This window comes from Schistocerca serialis, chromosome 7, assembly GCF_023864345.2.
Source record: "Schistocerca serialis cubense isolate TAMUIC-IGC-003099 chromosome 7, iqSchSeri2.2, whole genome shotgun sequence".
Taxonomy (NCBI): Eukaryota; Metazoa; Arthropoda; class Insecta; order Orthoptera; family Acrididae; genus Schistocerca; species Schistocerca serialis.
In genome coordinates this window covers 473216830-473230745 of record NC_064644.1, presented here as the reverse complement: position 1 = coordinate 473230745, position 13916 = coordinate 473216830, and the positions used below count along the sequence as shown (strand labels likewise).

Here is a 13916-nt window from a genome sequence, read left to right as displayed (position 1 = left end):
ATGTGTGACACAAATATTAAGGTAAGTATATGTTCCTTCTATGTTTTGGTTCCCAATGGCCATATTCACTTAGGGACTTTGGTGTCTCTATTTTCAAGTTACGAATAAGGATAAGCAGGTCTTGCCTTAACGATATTTAGTCACAAGGGCATCTAATTTTTGTTCTGTGCATCATAATCTCTCAGAATTTTTCCACTTCTATAAGTTGGAAATAATTGTCATGTAATCACGGTGTATATCTTTCTTTTGCTTGCTTACATCAGATGAAAGGACTCAACTTTCCTGGGTCACACGACCCACGATTCTGTCAGTTTGTCATAGAGCGTAGTCGACATTTACTGAAACCGGTGAGAAACTCCCACTTTTATCACTGTTATGTAGTGCATTTTGTGTAATATGTTAAAACTGCATTTCATGTAGTGAATATTAGTATTACTGCATAATATTGCACTCAGTAATCTGGATGGATTTGACTGGATAACGATACGTCTGAGCTCACAAATGCTTGTCATGTCTGCATATTGGCACATTTCAAATCTTATTAAAAGCTTTTGTTATTTTGGTGCTATATAATGAAAGCTGTAGATATTAATAGAATTTTAGATGAAAGCACTGCTTATGCCAAATCTTACTTGGCTGACAACACGTGATCTGCCTGAAATATCTTTCTTCTGAACAATATATTTTCCATTGTTTCCTCTGCATATCCATACATATTATTTATTATTATTACAACTATTATTATTGTTATTATTATTATTATTACAGCTATTATTATTTCTGCAGAAAGTGGAACGTGCTTTCAGGTCAAAGAATTTTGTATGTATTTGTGTGCGCTCATGTTAGCTTTAGTGTTTCATTTGTTACTATTTTAAGGATTTTTATTCCTGTTACCATTTTACAAAATATATGTTTGGAACAGGAACACAAGTGATGGAGTATAATGAGAATTTATTAATTGGATAATTTTTTGAAATGTTGAGGAGCGAAAATTGAAATTTTAATAGTCGAATTATGAAGTACAACAAAACGCTTCATTTAGTTAATTGAGTTCATTTAGTTTATAGAGCGTGTGAGGTACAAAATTTCAGAAAACCAATGCAGAAATGATAATTTAAGTATGGTAAATGTTGAACTGAGTTAACTAATAAATAATTTAAGCTCCATGCATAATGTTTGGAAGTTTAGTAAAAGAAAAGAAGTAAATAGGAAGGTTGTTGAGAACATGAAATGTAGAACAATCTAAGAAGAAAAATGTCTGAAAATAGCATGGAATGGAGATAGCAATAATAAAGCTTTTTAGTTTCCTTAAGATGGAAATATTGCCTCTGGTAAAGTCGACATTAAACCTATCTTATCATCATATGCTAGTGAGACAACTCTTACTCACAAATCTTTGTGTGCTTGTAGATTAACATCTATGGAGCAGTAGTATATATTAGACCACAATTGTATGAATAGCAGTATTATTTTATTATTTCCCCCACAAATAGCTTGAGTTTTCAATTAAAATACAAATAACTTAGATTACCATTCACATACACTGTGTGTCAGCAAAAAACAGTTTTTGTAAACCAGCCTTACCTATCATTCATTAAAGAAAATGCTTATGAAATCACGTACCAGGTTAAAAAGGTCTTCATTTGATTGATAGTTAAGGTCCATTAAATGGGCATTTGTGTTAATACAGTCTTCTGTGCCGTTTAACATAAGTGAAAGTAGATATTACAAACACTGTTTGTTGACCAGATGTTAAAAATAATTTTCTGCACACTGAATGCTTATATACCCTGATAACTCTTTTTTCTAAATGATGATGTGGGTAATAATGTAAGCAGAAAGTACCATAATTGAAACTACTAATGTGTCAACTAAATGCAAAGTGCTCTTGCATGCAGACATAAGAAGCAAATAGTGTTAATCAAAAGACCAGAAGAAAGTTGAATGTTTGTAATCCCAAAAACCATGCATTGTTTTTCAAACTATGTCCTCTATTGATTTTTGGCATTGAATGTTGGATTATTTGAAATCTTCAGTAACAGATACAGCATATTGTCAAGACACTTCATTTCTGACAATTCATTCTCCTTATGACTTTCTAATTCACAAGTTATTTTGTAGCAAGAGTATTGAGAAAAATGGGATATTGTTTTCAGCCACTGTCAAGAGCTAAAGAACATCTGGATCTTGGAGGCTAAAAGTCATCTTTGTTGCCTCATACCTTCTGTAATAAATTTATGAGCAGTGCATGGTTAATTCAAAGTGTTTAGCTTCTTGGCAGTATATTGCTGTATTGGCAAATGGTTACAGATATAATTCCCAAAATGCGTGTTGTCACTCCTCTCAACAAGATTATTTTTATTTCATTTGTCAATTTGGCTGAATTTTCTTCTAAACCTTTTGTCATATTTAGAATTCCAAGTATTTTGAGAACCCGAGGAAAGATATCTGGTCTTGTCTCTGATTGCTTCTGGGAACTTGAAACTTCAGAGTGTTATGTAATTTATATGCATGATTCATATACTGTTTTATGCAAAGTGAAGTATGTAGCTTTGTTTTTACAGAATATTATAATTATTGTTATTTATGCTGTTGTTTGTTTGGACTTCACTAATTGAATGTTCTTCTCCAGATAATGAAACACAAAGTGGAAGGGGTGAGAAGACTGTGCTCTCACCCAATGCTTGGAATGTGTAAGTACATTTTTTGTTGTTGTAATAGGGCGAGAGGAAAAAATATTCAGTTCCAATCTAATCCTGCACTATTTTAAGATCTTTTGGTTCAATAAATTTACTGAACTTTCAGATGCTGCTGTTACTTAAAAACAAGTATACTGTTGTTGTTGTTTCCCAAAAATCAAGTAAATAGTAAGAGTATAATAGCATCTTGCATTGAATTTGTTGCCATAGACAGAGAGAAAATATTAATAACCTTGAATAGATGTTTTGAGGCAACATTCGTGGTATTTTGTCATATAGGCCTGCAGGTTAGTTGCAGCTGCAGATAAGGAATGTGGCGAAAGTTTATAGAATTTCTTTTCTCCACACAGACATCTGAACTATATCATTTCTCCTTTGAACAGAAGGTAAAAAATTAATTCATTGAGCAACCCACATAGTACCCTCATTGGGGGCCATCTAGAGGAAACCTTCCTAGCCTACCAAAACCCCAAACCCCTTATCTGGATCATGTTCATTGATGATATCTTCATGATCTGGTCTCAGAGCCAGGAATCCTATCCTCATTCTTCCACAATCTCAACACCTTCTCTCTCATTCGCTTCATTCGGTCCTTCTCAGCCCGGCATGCCACCTCTGTGCATGTTGGCCTCCTCCCCTCTCAAGGCTCTGTTGACACCTCCGTCCATATTAAACCCACCAATCACAGCACCTCCATTGCTAATCCTTCCACACCCAAAAATCCCTCCCATAAAACCTAGGCACCCAGGGACAGCACGTCTCCAGTAATGGCAGCTCCACTGCCCAGTATGCTAAAGGCCACACAAAAGCTTTCATAAACACACACTATCCCCCAGACCCTAGTCCACAAATACATGTCCCACACCATATACCCCCCCCCCCCCCCAAATCCCCCCCCCCCCCCCCAAGAACCAGCTACAAAGGAGTGCCTCCTCATCACCCTATAGCATCATCTGATGGACTTCTTATTGCAGTCCTGCCACATGTTTATCCTACCCCATCAGAGGCTAGACCACTTGTGAAAGCAACCATGTCAGATATCAGTTCTGCTGAAATCATTGCTCAGCTTGTGTATTGGTATGGCTACCAACCAGCTATCCACCAGAATGAATGGCCACCACCAAACTGTGGCCAAGTGCAAAGTGGACCACCGTGTTGCACAACATTCAGCGGAACACAACATGCTTGATCTTAATGGCTGCTTCACAGGCTGGGCCATGTGGGATCCTCACCTCCAACACTAGCTTTTCCAAACTGTGCAAATGGCAGTTGAGTTATCCTTGCAACAGATTTGCTGCCCCCAAAATCACCCCAGCCTCAAGCTACAGCAACTATTGTTCTCGCATTCCACATAACGGTTTATGCCCCCTATCCTATCACCTCCTCTGCCAAACCACTTGCCTATCTCTTCCCCTTTTCCAGTCCCTTTTTTGCCCTTCCCTCCTGCCCTAAGAGCCTCCAAATGCTGAACAAGGTAACCTTGTCTACCACGTCTAGTCCCTGCATGCTCCGCCAGGCAGCACTCTTTCGTCTTCCCCTGCCCATATCTTACTATTCCTTTCCAACTCCACTACAGATTGTTGCTCCCACTCAAAGTGTTTCAGTTTCAGTCTGGCCTGAACAGCCAGAGATAGTCATGTGCATGAGTTGTTCTTGCTTGTGTGAATGTGTGTGTGGTGATTTCCCCCCTCCCTTGATGAAAGCTTTGGCCAAAAGCTTAATATGTAACAGTCTTTTCATTGTGCCTGTCTGTAACTCAACATGTCACTGCTAGTTTCACTACCACAAATATCTTGATATAAGCTCCCTGTGCCCCCCTGCGGGTTCGGGGATCAGAATAGGCCCGCGGTATTCCTGCCTGTCGTAAGAGGCGACTAAAAGGAGTCTCAAATGTTTCGGCCTTATGTGATGGTCCCCTCTTGGGTTTGACCTCCATCTTTCTAAATTATTCCGAAGAGCGAGCCAATTGGGGAAGGGCGCCTTACATGGTGCACTATATCCGTCGTGCAATTAGACCTTTAGCCGGATTGCTCGTCGTTGCAATGGTGTCCCGCTCGTTTTCGATCTCTTGGGCGAGAATACGTCCCTGGGTGCGATTACCACGCTGCCCTCTGCAGTGTTTCTTTTAACTGCGACGACGACCTTGGACATTTTTGCACCTAAGATCCAGCACGGTAGCCAGTCCGTTGTGGTGGGGCCGCCATGTACCCTCTTGGTTGTAGCCCCCTGACAACACAGGGATCGCTCTACTGATGCCTGCGCCGTTAACTCCCCACGTATGCCAAGGAGTAGATGCCTATCCTCCTGGGGTATCGGGACTCCCGGCAACGGCCATACTGCCAGGTGGCCTTTGCTGTGGCTGGGTGGCGCCCGTGGGGAGGGCCCTTGGTCGGAGTAGGTGGCATCAGGGCGGATGACCCGCAATGAAGCGTGGTACATCATCTCTCGCTGGCGGCCAGCCGCCAGCAGTCTCTAAGCGTTCTCGGGCTCAATTTAATGCTCAGAAGTACGATCCGAAAACGTTCCCCTCCCTGGCCACGCCGTGGGAAGAGCGTAAGTCTCAGGATGGAGGTAACAGTTATTCGCCCCGATTCTTAGTTTGTACGAGAGCTGATGGGGAGTCTTTTCTCTCCACAAAGCCTCAGTTCTTCGTCGAGCATTTAGAGGACAAGTTTGGGGAGGTGGAGGGCTTGTCTAAAATGCGCTCTGGGTCAGTACTGATACAAACGGCATCCTCCGCCCAGTCACACAGGTTACTTGCTTGTGACAAGTTGGGGGATGTTAACGTTACTATTACACCACATAAGAGTTTAAATATGGTCCAGGGTGTTATTTTCCATAGGGACCTCCTTTTGCAGTCTGATGACGAGCTGCGCGCCAACTTAGAACGTAGAGGTGTTCATTTCGTCCGGCGCGTTCATCGGGGTCCGAGGGACAATCAGGTTGCTACCGGTGCCTTCATATTGGCCTTCGAGGGTGATACGTTACCGGAAAAGGTCAAGGTGATGGTCTACCGATGTGACGTCAAACCCTATATCCCTCCCCCGATGCGGTGCTTCAAGTGCTGGAAGTTCGGCCATATGTCTTCCCGCTGCACTTCCAGCCTCACATGTCGAGATTGCGGACGCCCATCTCATCCCGATACTCCATGTGCCCCGCCTCCCATCTGCGTCAACTGCGGGGAGCACCATTCACCTTGCTCGCCTGACTGCAAAGTCTTTCAGAAAGAGCGCAAAATCATGGAATATAAGACCCTGGACCGGCTGACCTATACTGAGGCCAAAAGGAAATATGACAGACTCCATCCTGTGAGAATGACATCTTCTTATGCAGCTGCTATAACACCTGTGCTAGCCCCATCAGTTTCGAGACTTCCAGCCAGCTCGATAAGCAGTAAGACTCCTCCTGCCCCCTTGCCCGTGGGGGGCTCTACCCAACCGGTTGCTCCTGCACCACCTACCTCAGGAGCAACCTCCTCCCACCCGTCGGGGACGTCCGTCCCCGCTTCTCATCCGGAGAAGCGTCTAACTTCTTCAGCTACTCTCGCCCGTAAGAGTTCCCTTGGGACCCTCCCTTCCCAGGGTTCCACCAGCGGGAAGGATGACGGCCGCCAGTGGCATAAGTCCTCACCAGCGGCCGGGCGTAGGGCTTCACGATCCTCCTCTGTCCCGGAGACTGAATCGGTGAAGCCTTCCCAGCCGGTGAAACCCAAGGTTCAGCGAGAGAAGTCCAAGAAAAAGACCTCTAAGGCCAAAGAACTTGCGGTGGCACCAACCCCACCGCACCTTTCGCGCTCTGCGTCTGAGGGTGAAGTCGAGATTCTAGCGTCCGCTGAGGACCTTGATCTCGCTGGTCCCTCAGACGCCATGGATGCCTCTCGTACGGGTACTGAATCGGTGGCAGTGAGTGAACAAGCAGCGTAAATTGCCTTCCCAGTCCTTTCACGCCTTTCTCAGCCATGGACAATATCATCCTCCAGTGGAACTGCGGCGGTTTTTTCCACCATCTAGCTGAGCTCCGCCAACTTATCAGCCTTCGCCCTTTCTTCTGCATTGCTCTCCAGGAAACTTGGTTTCCAGCAATGCGAACCCCCGCCCTCCGTGGCTATCGGGGTTATTTTAAGAACCGGGCTGCTTATGAAAGGGTGTCTGGTGGCGTCTGCATATATGTCCTTCACACTCTGCACAGCGAGTCTGTCCCTCTCCAGACGCCTTTAGAGGCTGTCGCTGTACGCGTGTGGACGCCACAGGCTGTTACCGTCTGCAGTCTTTACATTCCACCGGATGGAGATGTCTCGCAGCATGTCCTGGCTGCACTGGTCGCCCAATTGCCGCCACCTTTCTTGCTATTGGGCGACTTCAATGCCCATAACCCTCTGTGGGGTGGGTCAGTGGCCACAGGTCGAGGCGCAATCGTTGAGCATTTATTGTCGCAGCTCGATCTCTCGCTGTTAAATGATGGTGCCTTCACACACTTCAGTGTGGCACATGGCACCTACTCCGCCATTGACCTTTCCATCTGTAGCCATAGCCTCTTACCGTCTGTCCAATGGAGTGTGCATGACGACCTGTGTGGTAGTGACCACTTTCCGCTCTTTTTGTCACTACCACAGCGTCACTCTTCTCATAGCCCTAGCAGATGGGCTATGAATAAGGCTGACTGGGATTTGTTCTCCTCCGCTGCCTCTTTTGAGCCTCTCTCTACTGATGACATTGATGCGGTGGTTCAATCGGTCACCACCGGAATCGTTACTGCCGCCGAATCTGCCATTCCCTGTTCTTCTGGGTCCCCTCGGCGGAAGGCTGTGCCTTGGTGGTCGCCTGAGATCGCTGAAGCGATTAAAGATCGCCGGCGGGCGCTCCAGCGTCACAAGCGACATCCCTCCTTAGCCCACCTTATCGCCTTCAAACGGCTGCGTGCGCGGGCCCGCCTCCTTATCCGCCAAGGCAAGATGGAGTGCTGGGAGCGGTATGTGTCCACCATTGGCCTCCATGTCACTCCCTCGCAGGTCTGGGCCAAGATTCGACGCGTCTACGGCTATCGGACCCCTGCCAGCGTCCCTGCGCTCTCACTGAATGGAGCCGTTTGTACTGACTCCGACGTCATTGCAAATCGCTTAGCAGAGCATTTTGCTATGAGTTCCGCTTCTGCGAATTACCCCCAGGCCTTCCACTCCATTAAAGAGCGGCTGGAACGTCGGAGCCTTTCGTTTCGCACCAACCACCCGGAATCTTACAATGCTCCATTCAGTGAGTGGGAATTTCGCAGTGCCCTAGCTGCTTGCCCTGATACCGCTCCTGGGCCAGATGGCATCCACTGTCAGATGCTGAAACACCTTTCAGTGGACTGCCAGCGGCGCCTTCTCGATCTTTACAACCGTCTTTGGGTTGAGGGGGAGTTTCCATCGCAATGGCGGGAAGGCATTGTCATCCCCGTTTTTGAAACCTGGACAGACCCCTCTGGAGGTGGACAGCTACTGTCCCATTAGCCTCACCAACGTTCTTTGTAAGTTGCTTGAACGGATGGTGAGCCGGCGCTTGCATTGGGTACTGGAGTCTCGGGGCCTTCTGGCTCCGTCTCAGGGTGGGTTCCGTAAAGGCCGCTCCGCCACCGACAATCTGGTGAGCCTGGAGTCGGCCATCCGTACTGCTTTTGCCCGCCGTCAGCACCTGGTCGCTGTCTTTTTCGACATGCGGAAGGCGTACGATACGACATGGCGTCATCACATTCTTTCTACGCTTCATGGATGGGGTCTTCGGGGTCCTCTGCCGATTTTTATCCGCAATTTTCTGTCGTGTCGTACCTTCCGCGTGCAAGTCGCGGCCTCGTATAGTTCCTCCCACGTCCAGGAGAACGGTGTGCCACAGGGCTCTGTTTTAAGTGTGTGTCTGTTTTTAATAGCCATTAACGGGCTTGCTGCGTCCGTGGGAAATTCTGTCTCCGCTTCCCTGTATGCTGACGACTTCTGCCTTTACTACAGCTCTACTGGCATTGCAGCTGTTAAACGTCAGCTACAGGGCGCTATCTGTAAGGCGCAGTCTTGGGCTGTAGCGCATGGGTTTCAGTTTTCGGCAGCCAAGACCCGCGTTATGCATTTCTGCCCGGTTGACTTGGCTGCCTCATATCCGGCAGCTGAAACAGACGTGTTGGCGGCATCTAAACGCTCTGAGATGCTTGAGCCACACCCGCTGGGGCACCGACCGCTCTACCCTGTTGCGGCTCTACCAGGCGTTAATCCAGTCCCGTCTGGATTATGGGAGCCTGGCTTATGGCTCAGCATCCCCATCTGCGTTACGGGTGCTGGACCCAATTCTCCACAGCGGGATACGCCTTGCCACTGGTGCTTTCCGCACCAGCCCTGTGGACAGCGTACTAGTGGAGGCAGGTGTACCTCCACTGCGGGTACGACGCCAACAATTGCTGGCTGCTTATGCTGCCCATGTTTTTAGTTTCCCCGGGCATCCAAATTACCGTGTCCTGTTCCCGCAGTCGGTCGTCCATCTGCCGGACCGTCGGCCCCGGTCGGGTTGTCCGATCGCCGTACGCGTCAAGGAGCTTCTCTGCGGGCTTGGGTTTTTCCCTGTTCCGCCTCCTTTCCAGGCGCCTCTGCGTACACCCCCGTGGTGTGTTCCTCGCCCTTGCCTTCGGCTCGACTTGGCACAGGGCTCGAAGGACTCGGTCCCTCCAGAGGCCTTCCGCCGCCGCTTTTATTCCATCCTTGCCACGTATCAGGGCTCTGGAATTGTTTACACCGACGGTTCGATGGTTGCTGGTCGTGTCGGGTATGCGCTAACTCTAGGGGACCATTCCGAACAATGGTCCTTGGCGGCTGGCTGCAGCGTTTACACTGCTGAGCTAGTCACCATCTTTCGAGCCCTAGAGTATATCCGCTCCTGCTCAGGTGAGTCCTTCGTGATCTGTAGCGATTCCCTGAGCGGTTTACGAGCTCTCGACCAGTGTTTTCCTCGTTCTCGTCTGGTGATGGCTATCCATGAGTCCCTGCATACTCTTGCGCGTTGCGGCCGCTCTGTGGTCTTTGTGTGGACCCCCGGTCATGTCGGTATCCCGGGCAATGAACATGTTGACCGCCTGGCGAAAGAGGCCACGTGTAAACCATCTCTGGATGTTGGCCTCCCAGAGACTGATTTGCGGGCAGTCCTCCACCGAAAAGTTTTTGCGCTTTGGGACGCTGAATGGCGCGATCGGATGACACCCAATAAACTCCGTACCATTAAGGAGACGACGACTGTGTGGCGGTCATCCATGCGAGCCAACCGCAGGGACTCCGTCGTCCTTTGTCGGCTCCGCATTGGCCACTCCTGGCTAACACACAGTTATTTACTGCGCCGGGAGGACCCTCCTGTATGTCGCTGTGTGGCGGCTTTGACAGTGGCCCACATTCTGTTGGCCTGCCCCCTTTTAGCTGTGGTCAGGCAGACATTTGCGCTGCCTGATACGCTCCCTGCCCTTTTAACAGACGACTCCACTATGGCTGATTTAGTTTTACGTTTTATGCGGGCAGGGGGATTTTATCATTTAATCTGAGTGTTTCTGTTTTATTTTATTGTTTTGTGTTGATTCTGGCCTTTGGCCTATGATTTTCAACTGTTTTTTTTTTTTTTTTTTTTTTTTTTTTTTTTTTTTTTAATGTGTTTCTAAGTGGTTGGCTTTTCCTTTTTTATTTCTATGGTCGGCCAACCACCGTCACACTCTGTGTGGTTTTAGTTCGTTTTGTCTTGTCTTTGTCTCAGTTTCTCTTGTTCTGTATCGTCTGTGATCTCTTCTGTTCCTCGTTTTTATTCTCTGTGGGTGTTCTTTGTCTTTGGAAAAAGGGACCGATGACCATAGCAGTCTGGTCCCTTTAATCCCCCAAACCAACCTAAGCTCACTGTGGATGTTCAGAATATTCCATTACTGACAACATATGGTCCATTTTAAATAACTATCAGTGTTTACATTCACAATCAAGGATGTTAGGTACAGTGAGCTCAGAAAGTCCATTACACATTGTACACCATGGCACACTCATATGTAATGCAACTGAGCATTTGCAGTACTCTCAGGTGAAATGATTGCTTAAAGAAGCATTTCTAGAGATACAGTGAGACATGAAAGCAAATAAATAGTTACAGGTCTGTAATTTATGCAGTGTCACAACATTTCAATGTTTCACAGAAACAAATATTTTTGTTGCTGTTATCACAATATTTTCTCCAGTTCTTCAGTCCAAATTCAGATAATTTCAGTATTTGAACTCAATGTATTTTCAGGGGTTAAATCCTATTGTTGTTTTCTTAGTGGTTCATAAAATGGAACTAATTTTGATTAAAGTTGTAAAGTATTCTTTCATGATATTTTCATTCACAAAATAAGATGACTGAGGAAAAATATCTTACACATCAGTGCTAATCTCTAGTGCATGAAGATCTGTTATGTCTGCCAATAATTGTTTTACCCTTGCCTAACAGACACGCAAATAGTTACATGGAGTAGTCATGGGAACAAGAATAAGTCCCATTTATTCTTTGATTTATTTAGAGAAATAGTTTTCCTGGCTTCTGGTTCCAATACATAATTTGAATTAAATATTACGTTCTGGGCCTGGAGGAAAAGAAAAATCAGTCCATACACATCCCTTGAATAAGATACATATTGCCTGTGAAGAAGCAATACCGAGGTAGAAGCAAAACACAAATTTTACAGGAGAGAGAAAAAACTGTCTAGAATTACTGATACATTTCATAGGGGTGTTAAATTTGCAATGTAGCACAACAACAAAATTAGATGATATCAAAAAGTGAAACTCTTTAGAAAGTTTATTTATGACAGTAGGCTGTCTTGGTATTTATTGCAGGATATATTACTTATGCAGTATTTCTTTGTCAGAGTCTTCTCTATGACTTCACTTTTCCATTGCTTTTGGTGCTGAAAAAGTTAGTAACAACACTGTTTTGAAACATTAATAATTTTTTATTGAAAGACTTCACAGAAACAACTTGAAATATGCACACTGTTCACTTAGTTCTGTTACTGTCTGTTCATCTCTTCAAGAAAAATGCGCCACATGCCATTCAAGCAGCAACAAAGAATTACATCACCCTGTCACTTCAGAAACAGTAACCTCCAAGAAGATCATTCATAACATATGTTGACATAATACCAATGACAATAGTTTGTGAAAAAGGAGTAATCTAGGCAAAGGACTTCATAAAGTGGTGGCTTTTTTTTATGCCTCTAGATATTGAAGCATATTGGCTAGGAAGATTAACTCATGTCCTGTGAGCTTGCACTTGATGGAACTGTGAAATTGGTCACAGTGCATCTGAGTATGACCTTTCTCCAAAACCTTTTGCATAATCAATACTCCAGTACCAGTTGCTAATCTTAAAAGAACCTTTGATAATATCATGTTTCATTTCTGATACGTGCAGCCATCATAATCTAAAGTGACTTGGACGGGATTTTCCTTAATCATTTTGGACTGGGTTTCCACTATACACAAGGCAAAACTTGATGCATCCATTTCACCTTGCATTTCATTGAACCAGCATCATAATGCACCATGTCTCTCTAAATTGTACAATGTAAAGCTATGATCAATCAATTTTGTTTTATAGTAATCTGCACTACTTGCATGGCCTGTAAGTCCATGGAGTACATTGAGCAGAGCTTCCGCTGGACATCCTTTTCTTATTTGCAGCCTTGCCTGTGGTGCTTCCACATGTCTTCACTAACATTTCTGAGCCTAGAACTTCAACAAAAGTCATACTGGTCTTTCTTGGGGGAAAATAAGCTAAGATTACCCTCTTTGAAATTCAAGCTAAAGGTGACCCATTGTATTGATATAACCTTATTTGTATTACATTTTTCTTTGTAGGGTCCAAACAGCTGTGTTTGTACTGTATTGTAGATTCAAGGTACAGCTTAGAAGTGGATTACATGCAGTAACGTGTTGGCAGTTTCAGAAGGCAGTCCGGGAATTGTTTTATGAAAGTTATCTTGGCTATTCTCTACACTTGATCGATTCAGGAACATTCTGATTGTGAAATAGGGTTCGTCCTATGGTTTTGAATTATCTAACTAATATCGAACAGCCCTTTCTTCATTCCCAAGACTATTGAGAAATGTCTTTTCGCATACTTTGTTTTCCCATCTCATTACACAAAAGATTAATTGGGCATGCTGTTTCCTGGATTCACCAGTAATCTGGACGTTTCATTGGAGTTATGTCCGCAGGAGTGAGTGCGTAACTTTTCCTGTGGTACCGTGACATTGTTTCCCAGAATGTGTTAAATACTGTCTGCTTATTACTATCAGATATTGATGACACTTCCTTTAAATGGACTTCTGACATGTTTTTGCCTCTCTTGGAGTATCATGAGCAATTTTGCCACTTCGACTGTCTTATATTCAATATATGCGTATCTATGCATTCTCAGTATTGTAGTGGCGTTTGTCTCCCATTCTTCGGGGCAGGCTTTAGACTTACTTCTCCTGTCACTGCTTGTCATATTCTGATAGTTATCTGAATTTTCTGGTAAATAATAAGCACCGCTGAGTGTAGTATCACGCTGAAATAACTAATGCACAGAATGAGTGAAGTGTGGTGTTCTGATTTATATCACAATAAAGCAGATGTGGTACTACTAAATTTCATAGTTTTAGTGGATTTCTGTTAATGCAAGATAAATAATTAGAGAATTTTCTTACTGCTGTCAATCACTTCAGGAAGGAAACTCCACTTCGGAATGCTAACTTCATCAGATAAACATTTCTTCCTCAGTAAAAAGATTGTCTTGTAAAACTCTGTCCATTTTCATAAACCGAAGCTACAACCAAGGAACCATTTTCGAACATTGGAAGCAAACAACAACGAAATACTGTGGCTACACATGCACACATTGGCATTTATGTGGTGTTGTTTACCACATCCAAAACACACTAGTTACATGGTATTTCATTCTTTTGCAGTTTTGTGGCATTTCCATCTATTTGTCACTCCTATCGTAAATTGACACTGTGTTAGCTCATTTTCTTTGTAAATAATTAAAAATCCAGCATTCTGGTCGTAAGATCAGATGTGCAAAGTCAAGGATACAAACTGACTGAAAAAATACAAATTTGAAAGTAAGTCAGTCAGCCGGTATTGTTTCTTCAACGACGATATATTACCATTGTGAAGTTCAACAGTGCTTGATTATTAGAACTGACGAAAAA

At 44.6% G+C, this 13916-nt stretch overlaps 1 protein-coding gene across 1 annotated transcript in view; it reads left to right on the top strand.

The window, feature by feature from the left end:
* The window catches only part of LOC126412095 (dmX-like protein 2), a 370418-nt gene that overhangs the window by 313933 nt on the left and 42569 nt on the right, over positions 1-13916 (top strand). Inside the window, exons 53-54 of the mRNA XM_050081514.1 lie at positions 264-347; positions 2633-2693. Coding sequence (XP_049937471.1) covers positions 264-347; positions 2633-2693 — 145 coding nt within the window. The remainder of the gene's footprint in view (positions 1-263; positions 348-2632; positions 2694-13916) is intronic.